The sequence below is a fragment of the Dermacentor albipictus genome, chromosome 9 (genome assembly GCF_038994185.2).
Source record: "Dermacentor albipictus isolate Rhodes 1998 colony chromosome 9, USDA_Dalb.pri_finalv2, whole genome shotgun sequence".
Classification (NCBI taxonomy): Eukaryota; Metazoa; Arthropoda; class Arachnida; order Ixodida; family Ixodidae; genus Dermacentor; species Dermacentor albipictus.
The window spans coordinates 71,098,034-71,112,102 of record NC_091829.1 but is presented as its reverse complement, the minus strand read 5'-3'; the positions used below and the strand labels follow the sequence as shown (position 1 = coordinate 71,112,102).

General features: G+C 46.0%; 1 protein-coding gene across 1 annotated transcript in view; it reads right to left on the bottom strand.

Annotated features, from left to right (window-relative positions):
* The window catches only part of LOC135908556 (neprilysin-1-like), a 72,545-nt gene that overhangs the window by 20,643 nt on the left and 37,833 nt on the right, over positions 1–14,069 (bottom strand). Inside the window, exons 11-14 of the mRNA XM_065440339.2 lie at positions 8,317–8,415; positions 6,743–6,820; positions 6,561–6,673; positions 5,562–5,620 (exon numbers count right to left, since the gene is read on the bottom strand). Coding sequence (XP_065296411.1) covers positions 5,562–5,620; positions 6,561–6,673; positions 6,743–6,820; positions 8,317–8,415 — 349 coding nt within the window. The remainder of the gene's footprint in view (positions 1–5,561; positions 5,621–6,560; positions 6,674–6,742; positions 6,821–8,316; positions 8,416–14,069) is intronic.

Here is a 14,069-nt window from a genome sequence, read left to right as displayed (position 1 = left end):
AATCGTTTTAACGGGTCTCAATAGAGATGGCAGCTGGAAAGATGAAATCTCTCCGTTCGCGTTTCAAATCAAGTGTCAAAAGTACCAAAAGGTCAAAGGAGCATGCAATGCTTCTCTCCTTGGTATTCTCCCGTCTCGCAAAGAAAAATAAATGTTGCTTTGTAAACAATCCTTGGCTGTGATGCATCATCACCGCATTACGTTACTTATATATGTATACACACAAAAAAATGCTGCGTTTTAATCTTTTTTGTTGGCAAATTACAATATTTTAATTTTTTTGTAGGTTACAATATTGTCTTACTGCACATCGTTGTGTTGTGAGATCCTTGCGTGCAAATTACGTCGAGTGTTTTCTGGATTTGCGCAATTATGACGTTTAACTAAAGAACACGTGAATTCAACGAAAATTTTAGATGCTACTACAGGCCTAGTTCCATATTTTAGTTGAAAGACATTTTGAAAAAAGAAAACAGCGTAGCCAGCCGCTGCAAGTAAGGTGGTCGAACAGGTAGAGCCCACACATCAACAGCGCAAGAGCTTCGTCCCGAAACGAGCAAATCGAAGTTGTTACTCAACCGCCTTTGTTTCAATATGTTCTGGTACAAGTTGTCTAATTTTGAGTATCTCTGAGGAGTTTATGTGGCCGCTTTTCCGGGTTGAATTCAAAGATATTTCAGCTTAAACTGGGGGCTACTGGGATCGTTCATTGAGGAGTGGAACTTACCCTGTGAAACATACCCAAGTTGGCGTCAAAAGCTTTGTTGAGGATTGGTACATTCCCAGTGGCAAATATGTAATGGCACACGCCCCCCTTACATTGGTGTCATTGTGTAGAGAAAAAAAGTCATAACTCGGTCTTGCATCTGTCGCGTGACAGATGGCGCTGTTGTCACAATACGCGCGAAACAATTGGAGCAAAATTTAGCCTCTTCTCGGCGCTCAACGAAGCACTGCTCGGCAGTACGTTTGTCGATGTGAGCTGGGGTAGTCGCGTTTGAAGCTTGCGCTCATCACGCGCTGTAAGGTCTACAAGTGCACATTTGGTGCAGAAACTTGACGGTTGGTCCGCTAGGCACCCCCAAGTTCCTTGCGGAGGGTCCATCAATGGCGTGAATAAACTCGGACAGCAAGAGAAAGGGATGCGAACGCGCTCCCAACAGCTTTTATCACGGCGGGCCCGCTATACGAATAGAAATGGAGCACGATAGCAAGATAAAACCGCAGGACCCCCGCCCCTCCCCCACTAGCTGTATCATAAGAGTGCAAGTTTTTCAATGAGTGAACACGTCTTACTTGTGTAATTTGGTTACGTCATTTCTGTACCCTAGTGCCTAAGTACCCTTTCCACTTCCAATTTTAGAAACACGCATAGTTATTCCATTAGTCTGTTCACTGCACAAAATAATTCATAGTAAGCATTCGTCTTTCTTTCTTCTATCTCCTTCATACCGCATAGCAAGACGTCTGCACAATAAGCATAGTTTCCGACGCCTCTTCGGTAAGACAAATGCCTTTAATCCATACGCCCTGCCACAAGCTATTGCATATTCTAATGATTCTCCCAAGAGAATTGCAAACATTCTTGATCCTGCGAATTTCAGACATGAAGTAAGCAGTCCTTCAAGCTAACGCTCATGCATTGTACGTATGGTATATCTGCGATACAAACCAGTAGGCCACTGTTCGTCTTTTCCTTTATACATTAGTTCATGTGTGACACCGCATAATTTTATTGCTCGCATCAGGCGCGAAGCCACGATATTTTTTTTCGGGGAAGGCGAGGGAGGGGCGCTAAGGACCCACTATTGCCCGTTATGCTTCCCATACTTGGTGCAGAATAATACAACTATTACCTGCAGCAAGCCCTTGGTCTTCCTTAAGGTGTGTACCATCGTGTACATGTCTGAGCGGGCGTTCAAAATATATACACCTTTACTCATAGCCGACGTGCCAGGCGTACAAGGAAGTGGGGCGCGGGCCGGCTTAACTAGTATTACTTAACTAGTAATACTAGTTAAGTGTACTGTCTGTACTGCCAAAAGTTGTTTTCCAGTTTTACTGCAAAACCGGTAAGAACAAAGAACTTCGACAAGGTTTCTTTTCGAATTGTGTGACTTTGAGTTCGTTCGGAATATAAGTATTCAAAATGAGTCAGAAGCGTTCTTTCTTAACTATAAGAACTAAATACAATTTTAACGCGGGATTTGTTACTGAAATATCCATACAATCTTTTTGCTTTCTCACCATGTGGCAGCTTTTTTTACTTGTATCGTTACCTGCGCTCAAATTCAGCTGAATACAGTTAGGCGACAGGCTTGCAATAAAACTATATATAGATTTTTTTTAATGCAAAGCCTTCTTCTCCGAGTCAAGCCTGTTCTTGTGGTATACCTCGGTACCCTCCCGCTGTGGAGATTCAGCGAACGGACAACTACGGCCATCTGCAGTCGAGTATGGGAAGAAGCTGAGGCTACGGTTGGCGGCCGCGAGTGACGGGCACGACGGAGGCGAACCAGCCAATCACGTTGTCAGTTCATCACGCACGTGCGACGTTTCCTAAGAGCGTATCCTCTTTCGACGCGCCCTGTTTGCCCGCTCTCGTAATACCGAAGGTCCATAGACAAAAAAAGAAACTTGTTTTGTCTAGGCACCTTAGTATTACCTGGAGGAAGAGTCTCGAAGGTACTTTGCTAGCTGAGGTTGGCAGTCGCCAGGGGAACGATGGAGAACCAACCAAGCTAGTTCATCGTGAGCTCATCCAGCACGTGTGATGACGGCTCTCTTATATGCCAAGGCAATAGACAGTTCGACTCAAGCGACAACATCAGCGAGAGTGCGGCCCCAAGAAATTACCGGTCACGTGCCTTATCAGTCTACTTCTCCGGAACATAAAGTGTGGTTTTAAGTTCTTTCACTGTGCGGAAAGTCTATGTTTAAGTTTTGAGATAAAAGACGTGCGCTGTATGCCTCAAGACTATTACATACGATTTTCGTACAAACTACGCCAACGTTCACTTGTATAATTGTCATTATGTACAGAGGAAAAGTCTTGAAAATCTGAGGGCTTATATTTTAACGCACCCCTGCTACTCGATATCGCGGCCAATGCCTTTTTTGTTCGCTAAATTTAGCGGGCTACGTCAATGAGCAAAACCGGAAGCCGTCCAGGGCCTATGTTTGCAAGCCGTAAAACGACAAAGCGCGTCTTGGGCCAGCTGGACTAGATTCGGCGACGCGTCAGCGATGTGTGCTGTAAATGATTCGCGCAATGCTTCGCATAACGTAGATCTGAACTACAGTTGAGCTTACGAATTTGCTTTTCTTTAAACTTGTGTATAAAGTAAGAGTTAAAAATACTCTCGTCTCATGTCGTTCACGTGGATTTGCGTGATTATATTAAAAGGTACTCACGTGTTGACTGTTTGCCATTGATTCTCCTTGGTTCGGCCTGACGGCTTGCCGTTCTGCCCACTGACATATGCAGCTTAATTTAGAGGGCAAATAAGGACAAGGGCCAGTAACAGGGCGCGCTCACATAATAGGAGCCAGAACGCTTTCCACGGTTTCCACAGGAACGTAAACGCACTTCTACAAGTGAACTTTGAGGTGTGCTGTACAAAATAAAATTGCAAGTACTACACTTGACACATTATTTTGACGTCAAACATTCATTCATTCAATCAATGGTTACTATGCAGGCTTTCGCCGCTAAAACGTAAACAAAGCTCGCCTCACTCATGTCGTTTGTCCTGTCTCCCTTCCTTCCTTTCTTCCTTTCTTTCTAAAAAAATTACAAAGACACTTTCCGTACAACGAAACACCTTAAAGGGACACTAAAGCGAAACAATAAATAAGTTCAGACTAATGAAGCATTGTTTTAGAACCCTGCAGGCAGTAATTCCAAAAAATAGTTTGATTATTAGATGAGAAAATGAAGGTCCAAGTATCAGTATTTGAATTTCGCGCCGAAACCCCAGCGCCGGTACGTCAGCGTGACGTCAGGAATTCCAAAGACTGTTTTCGCATTTGGGCCGCGTTGGCTGAATAAACGTTCCCGAAACTTGCCATGTACAATATTTGGTTCTTTTAGAACACAATTTAGTCAATATAAAATGAAGGTCCAAGTATCAGTATTTGAATTTCGCGCCGAAACCCCAGCGCCGGTACGTCAGCGTGACGTCAGGGATTCCAAAATATGTTTTCGCATTTGGGCCGCGTTGGCTGAATAAACGTTCCCGAAACTTGCCATGTACAATATTTGGTTCTTTTAGAACACAATTTAGTCAATATGTACCGCTACATATAACTAGTAGGCCCTAGAAGATGCCATCAAAATCCAAGACGTCACAGCCCCCAGGTGCGGGAACTTAAGTAGGCGTCGCCACCCGTATTTCGTTCTTGCGCTCTTTCTGGCTTACCAAACGTCTTATCGTTGTAAGAGTGCTGTTTTTAGTGTTGTAGAACGGTAATTTACTGACGCAGAAGAAATCATTTTTCACTTTAGTGTCCCTTTATATAAAGCACGCTTTTCTGGCGCATGAGATGTGTTAAGCACTTGATCGGAAGTCTTTTGGGGCCACAGTCTCGCTCCTCTTCTCGTATGCGCGAGACCACGTATCGCAATCAACCAAGCGGCGTAGCACCTCTTTTTTTTTCTTATCTTTCTTTTCTTGCTCTTCTTTTTCCTTTCTTTTCTTTCTTTCTTCCTCTTTTTCTTCCTTTTTTTCATCTTTCTTTTGCGGAGTGGCCATTATTAGCACGTACTCTGACAAGGTGCGCCAGGTCTTAAGAGGAGGCTTCAGCTCGGGCCCAACTCCAACGCGGCCTATTCAAATACATGTAAAACGCAAAAAAAAATGTTTTTTTTTAGGTAACCCATGGTCCGATATTAATGAAATTTGTTCCATTTGAGAGAGGATTTAGGGCCTGACTTTCGTTTAACAGATTTTCAACAATACAGAAGTTCGGAAAATATCGAAGCACGAATTTTACAAATTAATATCTTCGCATCAAGAACAGATATCGCGGCTCTGTAAATAGCACCCATTTGATGACGCAAAGCGGACAAATTCAATGTGTCAATTTATATCTTACGTGAAATTATTACGTTGTGTACAGGGGCTCTGCAAAAGCTGCATTTCTATATCAGAACTTTTTTTTCAGATTCGTGCATAACATATCAATTTTGTCCGCTTTAAATGTACTATTAGATGCAATTCATAGAATTGTCGATATAATTTTTCCTTGCTCAGTTACAGAGTCGTAAACTTCATAGTCTCGTTTTCTAAACATTTTCGATTTTCGCCAATTTTTAATAAAACATTGCCAATCTAAATCAAAAATTTGAAACCAAGAGTCGCTAGATTCCAAGTTTCTTTCTTTTAAATGCAACAAACCTCGTCAAATTTGGTGCAGTGCAGTCAAATTTGCCGAGAAAAACAAGTTCTCCTTTTACATGTATTTAGATAGGAGCGCCCAAGCTAAAGCTTCCTCTTAAACGTTACAAATTTCACTGCGAATCATCAGCAAAGGCCTCTGCGAGTAATGTAAACACTCACTCATTTCGTTCTTGTCGGGACTGTAAAAAGCGTTCACAAACGCAGGGCCAGTGTACCACCTGGAATCGGTGGCAAATGAAAACGTAAGCTTCGCGTCAACTACAGGGCTGCTCAAATCGTGCAAAGAACTCGAAACGATTTACGAAGAGCCCGTCTTTGCCGTGACCTGAATCAGCAATGAAAAACGCGTTAAATTCAGTTTAAGGGTGAACCGTGTAGCGCGCAAACACACCTCCATATCAAGGAAGGCAAACTAGAACAACTTCGTCACCTTTATTTCTTGCCATGAAACATAAACTGACGTATATACACAAAAGGAGTGCAATTTTATTAGTTATAAATTACTGGTGTAGTAATTATTTAATTATTACAAGGTTTCATAAGATTTCCGAAAGTGAGAATTTTGCTACAACCTACAGCGTAATAAATACGCCACTGTAGGCTGCGCACTAAGTTTATCGCGCCTATACTGAAATCTTGAGTTACCAAAACAGCTTAAGACTAAGCTGTTTAAACACACAATAAGACTAAATGACCCACTTCAAGCACGAATCATTGGCGAAAATTTGTGATATTTTACGTAGCAGACAGATAACAGTCGCCAGACTATAACAGTCAGTTGTGGAGAAGTACTTGGTTAGTCTAGATATTAGAACATACCGAAAATTTTATTTTCGAATACGAATAGTTAGTGTGTAAAATTCGTTTCGTATTCGAAACTGAATATTCGCCACTCGTATTTATATATACCATAAGAGTATTTGATTGCAGTGACCATTTAACTCTTCCCCAAAAGTAATTCAAGGATCTACAGGGGTATCGCTTTCGGCCGTTCCTGATTGGCTGCGACCGCGGTAATACGCCTCTCGTTCCAGTAAAACATAGTGCCGGGAGCCACGTCATCCAAAAGTGGAAGTACCTTCACAACTTATCGACCTAGAACACTCGTGAGATTGATTACAAAATTAATGAAGTCTGGGATGTCGACACAGCACTCACCTAAGCGTCTGATTGAAGGGCAGGCGCAGTTCGAGAAGAGAGTTCTTGATGTTGTTCTCGCTTATTTTTTCCAAGATTCTTACGAACGGTTCATGATGCTCCAAGCGGTCAAGCTGAAACCAAGCGACACAAAATAAGACGCCACCAAAAAGCTTCACCCTAAACGTGCATTGTTGGCTCACGTGTCTGTAAAGGTGTTCCAGGAACCCGGTGTCCAAAATCCACTTCGGGTAGCCGATCTTGGGTGTCATTTTCTTCAACTACAAGTCATGGGAATAAACGTGATTGTTTCTCAGTAAAGCCGGTGAATGCCACGCCTCCCGCCGCTATAAATTTGGTTACAATGTATTCGTTTGCTTAACCCCGCTACAAGTGTGACTGTGCGACTTGGGTAGAGATAAGTAAAACATACCCCGTAGAGAAATATTGTCCCGGGCTTAGTATTCGTAACAGCTATGGTAACAACTACAGTACAATATAGCAGTTTGAGCGTGGAAAGAAAATAGCCTGTATCCGAATTCTACGTCATGGGAGACTAAAAGGAATACAGAGTGAGCTTCCATGTTGTGTTTTTACTAGCAACGTAGCGGCGTGATAAGCTTCGACTTAGGCATCCATAAGCAACGTAGAGCGAAGAGCTACGACGCCAGGCTACGGCAGGCTACGACGCCTACAAATGCTCGTTTGTCCTAAAACTTTAAAATTGTTATTAAGAAAGCGACTCTACAGGGATCAAAATCATTACTAACTGTTATTTCGAGACTGGCTTGAAATAATAATAGTCATTTCCAATGAAGCTTGAATTGTTCTTGTTTTTTTTTCTGCCTCACGCTTTCGATGCAATGAGCGCCCAACAGCATATTAGGACAAACCAACCGTTTTACGTATTCAGCATTTTCTACAAATGTCATTCGATGCCATCCTCTCCGTGATTCTGAGTATATTTGGCATTCTCACTGCTCGCAATTTACTTCTTTAAAAAAAAATCGACATCCTAGTTAATTAGATGCCTGCCTGACTAACAAAGTTCAAAAAACTTTTTTGGCAATACCAATGGGCTACAAGACTCGTAGATACACACACACACACACACACACACACATATATATATATATATATATATATATATATATATATATATATATATATATATATATATATATATATATATATATATATATATATATTTGAAACGTGGCCTAGATAAACCGAACCCAAAGCAATTGAAGAACAAGTGAAGCGTAACGCAATGTTAGACAAGTAAATGAAATACAAGAGCCTGCTTACGTGGGTTCCTCTGTCTCTACAGGTTCCTACAGGCACTGCTGGAAATGTTGATCGCCATGGTCCAGGCACAATTTGGCCCACCTTCATGTGTTTCTCACTTGTTTTGGGTTCGGTTAGTTTAGGGCCACCTTATAATACACGAAATCACTGTTTTCTTCAAACAAACATTCGACTGCTGATCCAATTTTTTTTAGGTGTTCGACTCTTCATAGGGGCCGTTATTACCTGGCGGCTCTAGTGTAATTACGACTTCTTTAACGAAAAAAGGCGAGTATAGCCCATGACTCCCATGCTCAATAACCCACTATGATCACAGCTGATTTTTCCACTATATACCAAATATGATCGCATCTGATTACTGATATGAAGGGCGTAGAGCACAGGGTCATACGCTTGTCAGTCTGACTTCGTATTTTCATCGCGATAAAGAAACAATCACTCCTTAGGTTACATTGAAACGCTGTTATACCTTATGTTCTGCTCTTCGTTTGGTTCCTTTATCCATCCACTTGATGCTCTTCAGTCTTTTTTGAAACGTGCTCTTCATGCTCGCCACCAGTTTTTCTACCTTGAATGAAGGAAACACGGGCCTTAGTGGCAGTGAACGAAGCTCGCGGAGGTAAAGCAACAACAACAACAACAACTCCAGTTCCCGTATGCTTTCTACTAGTGTTCTTGGGTTTATCACGCGCTGAAGCAATGATCCATGCTTTTATTCAAATTAACTTGAACTTCTGTGCGTGAGCCTTATTGGACTCTTCTCAAGTATCCGTCTGATAATTTTGTTTGTACACAGGACCTCCTGTAGCGCCGTCCAGGGGACATTATGGGACAATAATATTACGAAACATGATCAGAAACTATCGAAACTTGAAGGTTCCACAACCATGAAGCACCCTTTGAACTCTGGCATTTTCGAAAATTTCTACGTTGAAGAGAGCCTTGACGCATAGCACTATGTGCAGGCCGTCTACAAGCTGAGTCGAGTTAAAGGAAAAAAATCATTTACAGTGCGCCTATATTGAACCAGCAAACTCACCATCGCCTTATCCGAGAATTCAACGTCCGTTCTTCCAAACCACTCGATAACTCGTTGGGTCACCAGCCCGCTTATATTGTTGCAGGAAGAAAGCAGGCCCACGAGTGTAAAATAATGTATATTTACAACTGATGTATATGGCGTTCAGGCAACTGCCAGACTTCGTCTTCCTCTAGTCCAATTCAACTTCTCCCTTCCCATCACCGTAACATCATCCTCCCGGCGGAGTAGCTCCGTCCCGGTGCAAGTTATAGAACCTCACTTAATGGGGGGGACATAGGGCTTGAGCCTGACGACGTGAACAACATCGCTGGTGACGTTGGGAGGCACTGAAGGCTGACCGACTGGGGCGATCTCGTATGTCACGTCGAACGGTTGGCTTAAGATCTGGTACGGACCAGAGTAACGGGAAAGTAGTTTTTCCGACAAGCCGACGCGACGTGAAGGCGTCCAGAGAAGTACAAGGGAACCAGGTGAAAAATGGTACTCTCGGTCCCGAAGGTCGTAGCGTCGCTTTTGAGAAGCTTGCGAGACTGTGAGGCGATGACGGGCGACATCTAGGGCCCGGGCGGCTAAGTCAATAGCATCGCGAGCGTAACCAGTGTTGGGTGATTGAACTGCGGAAGGTAGCAACGTGTCAAAGGGCAAGGTGGAGTCGCGGCCATAAAAAAGGTAAAATGATGAAAATCCAGCAGTGTGGTGACGGGACGAGTTCTATGCGAAAATGATGTATGGTAAAGCGACGTCCCAGTCGCGGTGATCATCGGAAACGTACTTGGCCAGCATTTCAGTTAGCGTGCGGTTGAGTCGCTCGGTGAGGCCGTTCGTTTGAGGGTGGTACGCGGTAGCAATCTGGTGTTCTGTAGAACAGGAGCGGAGAAGATCATCGACGACCTTCGATAGAAAGTAGCGGCCACGAACCGTCAGCAACTGGCGAGGGGCGCCATGGTGCAGGATGACGCCGCATAGTAAGAAGTTGGTGACATCTCTAGCGCAGCTGGTTTGTAGTGCTCGTGGGATGGCGTACCTCGTTGCATAATCGGTTGCTACAGCAATCCATTTGTTTCCTCTGATGGAAATTGGAAAGGGGCCAAGGAGGTATAGGCCCACACGTTTGAAGGGCTCTGTAGGGATATCAATCGGTTGAAGCAAACCAGCGGGAGGCATAGCAGGCGTCTTCCGGCGCCGACACAGGTCGCAACAAGCGACATAACGGCGCACAGAGCGATAAATGCCGGGCCAGAAGAAGCGGCGCCGCAGGCGCTCGTATGTACGAGTGTTGCCCAGCTAGATGTCCAGCAGTAGGAGAGTCGTGAAGCTGCTGGAGCACGGCGAGTCAAAGGTGCTTGGGGACGACTAGGAGGAGCTCCGGGCCGTCAGGACGAACGCTACAAACGTATAATATTCCATCGCACAAGATGAACATCCGGAGGGACAGGTCATTAGGCGAGGAGCTTAGGCATTCCATAAGTGTTCGAAGAACAGGATCTTTGCGCTGCTCGTCGCCAGTATGGAGGAAGCCGGAGGGATAGAACACTGATGTCCGAGTCTGCATCGGTATCGTCCGGTTGATCCACGGGATTGCGGGACAGGCAGTCAGCGTCTTTATGCAGGTGCCCTGACTTATACATAATAGAAAATGTATACTTTTGTTGACGCAATGCCCAACGTGCAAGTCGTCCAGTTGGGTCTTTCAAAGAGGAGAGCCAGCAGAGGGCGTGAAGATCGATGACGACGCAAAAGCTCCAACTGATAAGGTATGGCCGAAATTTCGCGACCGCCCATACGAGCGCGAGACATTCTCTCTCAGTAACGGAGTAATTTCGCTTGGGTGTGGAAAGAAGGCGGCTAGCGTAAGCGGTGACATTGTTTTGGCCCTGTCGACGCTGAGCGAGGACAGCGCCGATGCCATGACCACTCGCGTCAGTTCGTACTTCAGTGGGCGCAGAAGAGTCAAAGTGTGACAGAATTGGGGAATTTGTAAGCCGTTCAATCTGGGTAGAAAAGGCTTTCTTCTGCAGTGGTCCCCAAGAGAAAGAGACATCTTTCTTAAGAAGGTCAGAGGGTGAGCGATGTCGGCAAAATTTTTCACGAATCGCCGGAAATAAGAGCATAAGCCCAGAAAACTACGGACATTGTTAAACAAGGTACAGGAAAATTTCGCATGGCGTGAACCTTGTGGATCAGATTGGAATTTGGTGGCGTTTACGAGATGGCCGAGCATTTTAATTTCACGGCGACCAAAATGGCACTTGGAGAAGTTTAGCTGAAGGCCAGCCCTGAGAAACACGGAGAGTATGGTTGTGAGGCGCCGCAGGTGGCTCTCAACGTTCGGCGAAAACACAATCACGTTGTCGAGGTAACAGAGGCACGTAGACCACTTCAAGCCACGCAATTGAGAGTCCATCATGCGCTCGAATGTAGCTGGCGCATTTCAAAATCCAAAGGGCATAACATTAAGTTGGTACAAACCGCCCGGTGTGAAGAAGGCGGTTTTCTCGCGGTCCATCTCATCGACGGTAATCTACCAATAGCAGGAGCGGAGGTACATTGATGAAAAGTATTGGGATCCGTGAAGGCAGTCAAGAGCGTCATCAATGCGAGGCAGGGGATAAACATATTTTTTTGTTATTCTGCTGAGGTCACGGTAGTCAACACAGAAGCGCCACTAGTTGTCTTTTTTCATTACTAAGACAACCGGTGATGCCCACGGGCTACTGGAAGGTTCAGTGATGTCCTTGTCCATCATCCTGTCTGCCTATTTCTGTATGATAGACCTTTCTGTTGCGGAGACACGATATGGCCGCCTATGAATGGGGCTGGTGTCACCGGTTTTGATGCGATGCGTGACAACAGATGTCTGGCCAAGTGGACGGTCGTCCAAATCAAAGATGTCCCGATAAGATGACAGGAGGTGACGAAGAGCTGCTGTTTGCTCGGAAGGAAGGTCAGGGGCGATCACCTTAGAAAATCGTCCGCAGGCGTCGAGTACGGAGGAGTGGGTGACAAAGGTCCATTGGTACTGAGGAGTGATATTCCAAAGGAGTGATATGCGCTATGGCGATACCGTGTGGCAGCACATGCGACGAAAATCCAAAATTGAGGATGGGCACACGAGTGCAGTTTTCGCGGATGCGGATTAAGGTGCTCGGCAGGGCAATAGTACGCGACAAAACCACGTCAGTAAGCGGCGACATGACGTACTCGCCATCAGGTACGGGAGGACAGGGCGTCAGGAGGACATTTGTAGCCGCTTGTGGAGACAGCCTTGCAAACTCAGCAGAACATAAGCGGTGTGAAGCACAAGTTGTCGCGTCGGCAGGAAGCGGCAGATCCAACTGTACAACACCTGCGCAGCAGTCAATTCGGGCAGAGTGTTTCGAAAGGAAGTCGAGGCCGAGAATTAGATCGTGCGGACAGTGTTCAAGGACGATAAATAGAACAACGGTATAATGGCCCCCAATGGTCACACGTGCTGTGCACATTCCAAAGACAGGTGAAGTACTCCCATCGGCGACTCGCACAGTGCACGGTACGGCGGGTGTCAGAACCTTTTTGAGCCTTCGGCGGAGAGCAGCGCTCATAACTGAAAGCTGCGCCCCTGTATCAACGAGAGATCTAACAGGAACACCATCAACTTCAATGTCCAGTAGGTTTCCACATGTAGGCAGGGTCAACAGAGGATTTGTGGGCCGGGTCGGAGTTGCAGCTTCACCTCCGGGAGCTGCACCGCCTAGCTTCCCGAAGCGAAGCGACCGGTTGCCGAAGGGGACGAAGAGCGGTGAACGAGAGGCGAACAGGACCTACGACCTTGCGGAGACGGGGAGCGGCTGGATCTTGGTGGAGCACTGTCGGCGTTGATGTACCTAGTCGGCGTATAGGGCGAGAAAGTACGATTGTCTAGTACTTGGCGGTAGTGACTCGGAGACGACCGCCGAGGAGGCGACGACCAGTTGTTGCGGCAATGACAGACGATGTGTCCAATACCGGAACAATTAAAACAGATGGGTTTATCATCCGCTGTGCGCCAGTCAGCTGGGTTGCGACGGAGTGGCGGAAAGCTTTACGTCTGGGAGCGAGCGGCCGGAGAAATCTGGTAGGTGTTTGTATGGCGGACCAAGCAGAGAGATGGAATGCCCAAACTTGCTATTTCCTCCCGAACGACCGCTTGTATAAAGGAGATAGCGGGCACGCTTTCAAGACAGTCGGAACGAACTGGAGCCGGAGCCATGGCCTCAAGCTCACGGCGAACGATGCGCGTGATATCTCCCGGTCCTGTGGGCTGAACGAACCGCGGCGGGTCTTCGCAAGAAGATGTCGCGGCGGTATTGGGCAATCGGTCGAAAGTTTGAGCGACGAGGCGCCCCTTCGCTTGTTCGAAGCGCCGGCACTCCTTTATAATTGCATCCACAGTGGCGCAATACTTACACATCAGGAGATTGAACGCATCGTCTGCAATACCTTTCAGTATGTGACCAATCTTGTCTGCCTCGGTCATGTTGTCATCAGCCTTGCGACAGATGGCCAGCACATCCTGTATGTACACGACATAGGATCCTGTGGACGTCTGAGCGCGGCACGCAAGTTCTTTCTATTCTTTTTTTTTTTTTTTGCTGCCAGCTGACGACCGACAGGTCTGCCAAACAGGTCTCGCATTTTTTTCTTTGCAGACATCCCAGCTCGTTAGGTCAGCTTCGTGTGTGTCGTACCATTGCTTCGCAGTTCCTCTTAGATAAAATATCACGTTTGCTAGCATCATTGTTGGACCCCACTTGTTGTTGTCGCACACTCGTTCGTACATCGTAAGCCAGTCCTCGACGTCGGCGTTGTTCGTGCCACAAAGTGTCCCTGGGTCCCGCAGATGAGTGAGTATGACGCTTGGAGGAGGAGGAGGAGAAACATTTATTTAAAAAAAAAGAAAGGACAAGCAGGTGTCTTTCTGTTTGTGCGGGAGGCGCCCTTAGTCCAGGGCTCCTGCGGCTCTTGCTGTCTCCCGGGCACGCCGCACCAGTTGCTGCTGGTTACGAGGGTCCGAACTAGTCAGCACAGCCTCCCACTGCTCGGGTGTGGGGTTGGGTACTTGCGGGGCCGCCTTCACGTTGGGGCACGCCCACGTGGTGTGATATAGGTAGGCGTAATCATTAAAAAGGGGACATTTGTATGTGGGTATTATTGGTTTGTAG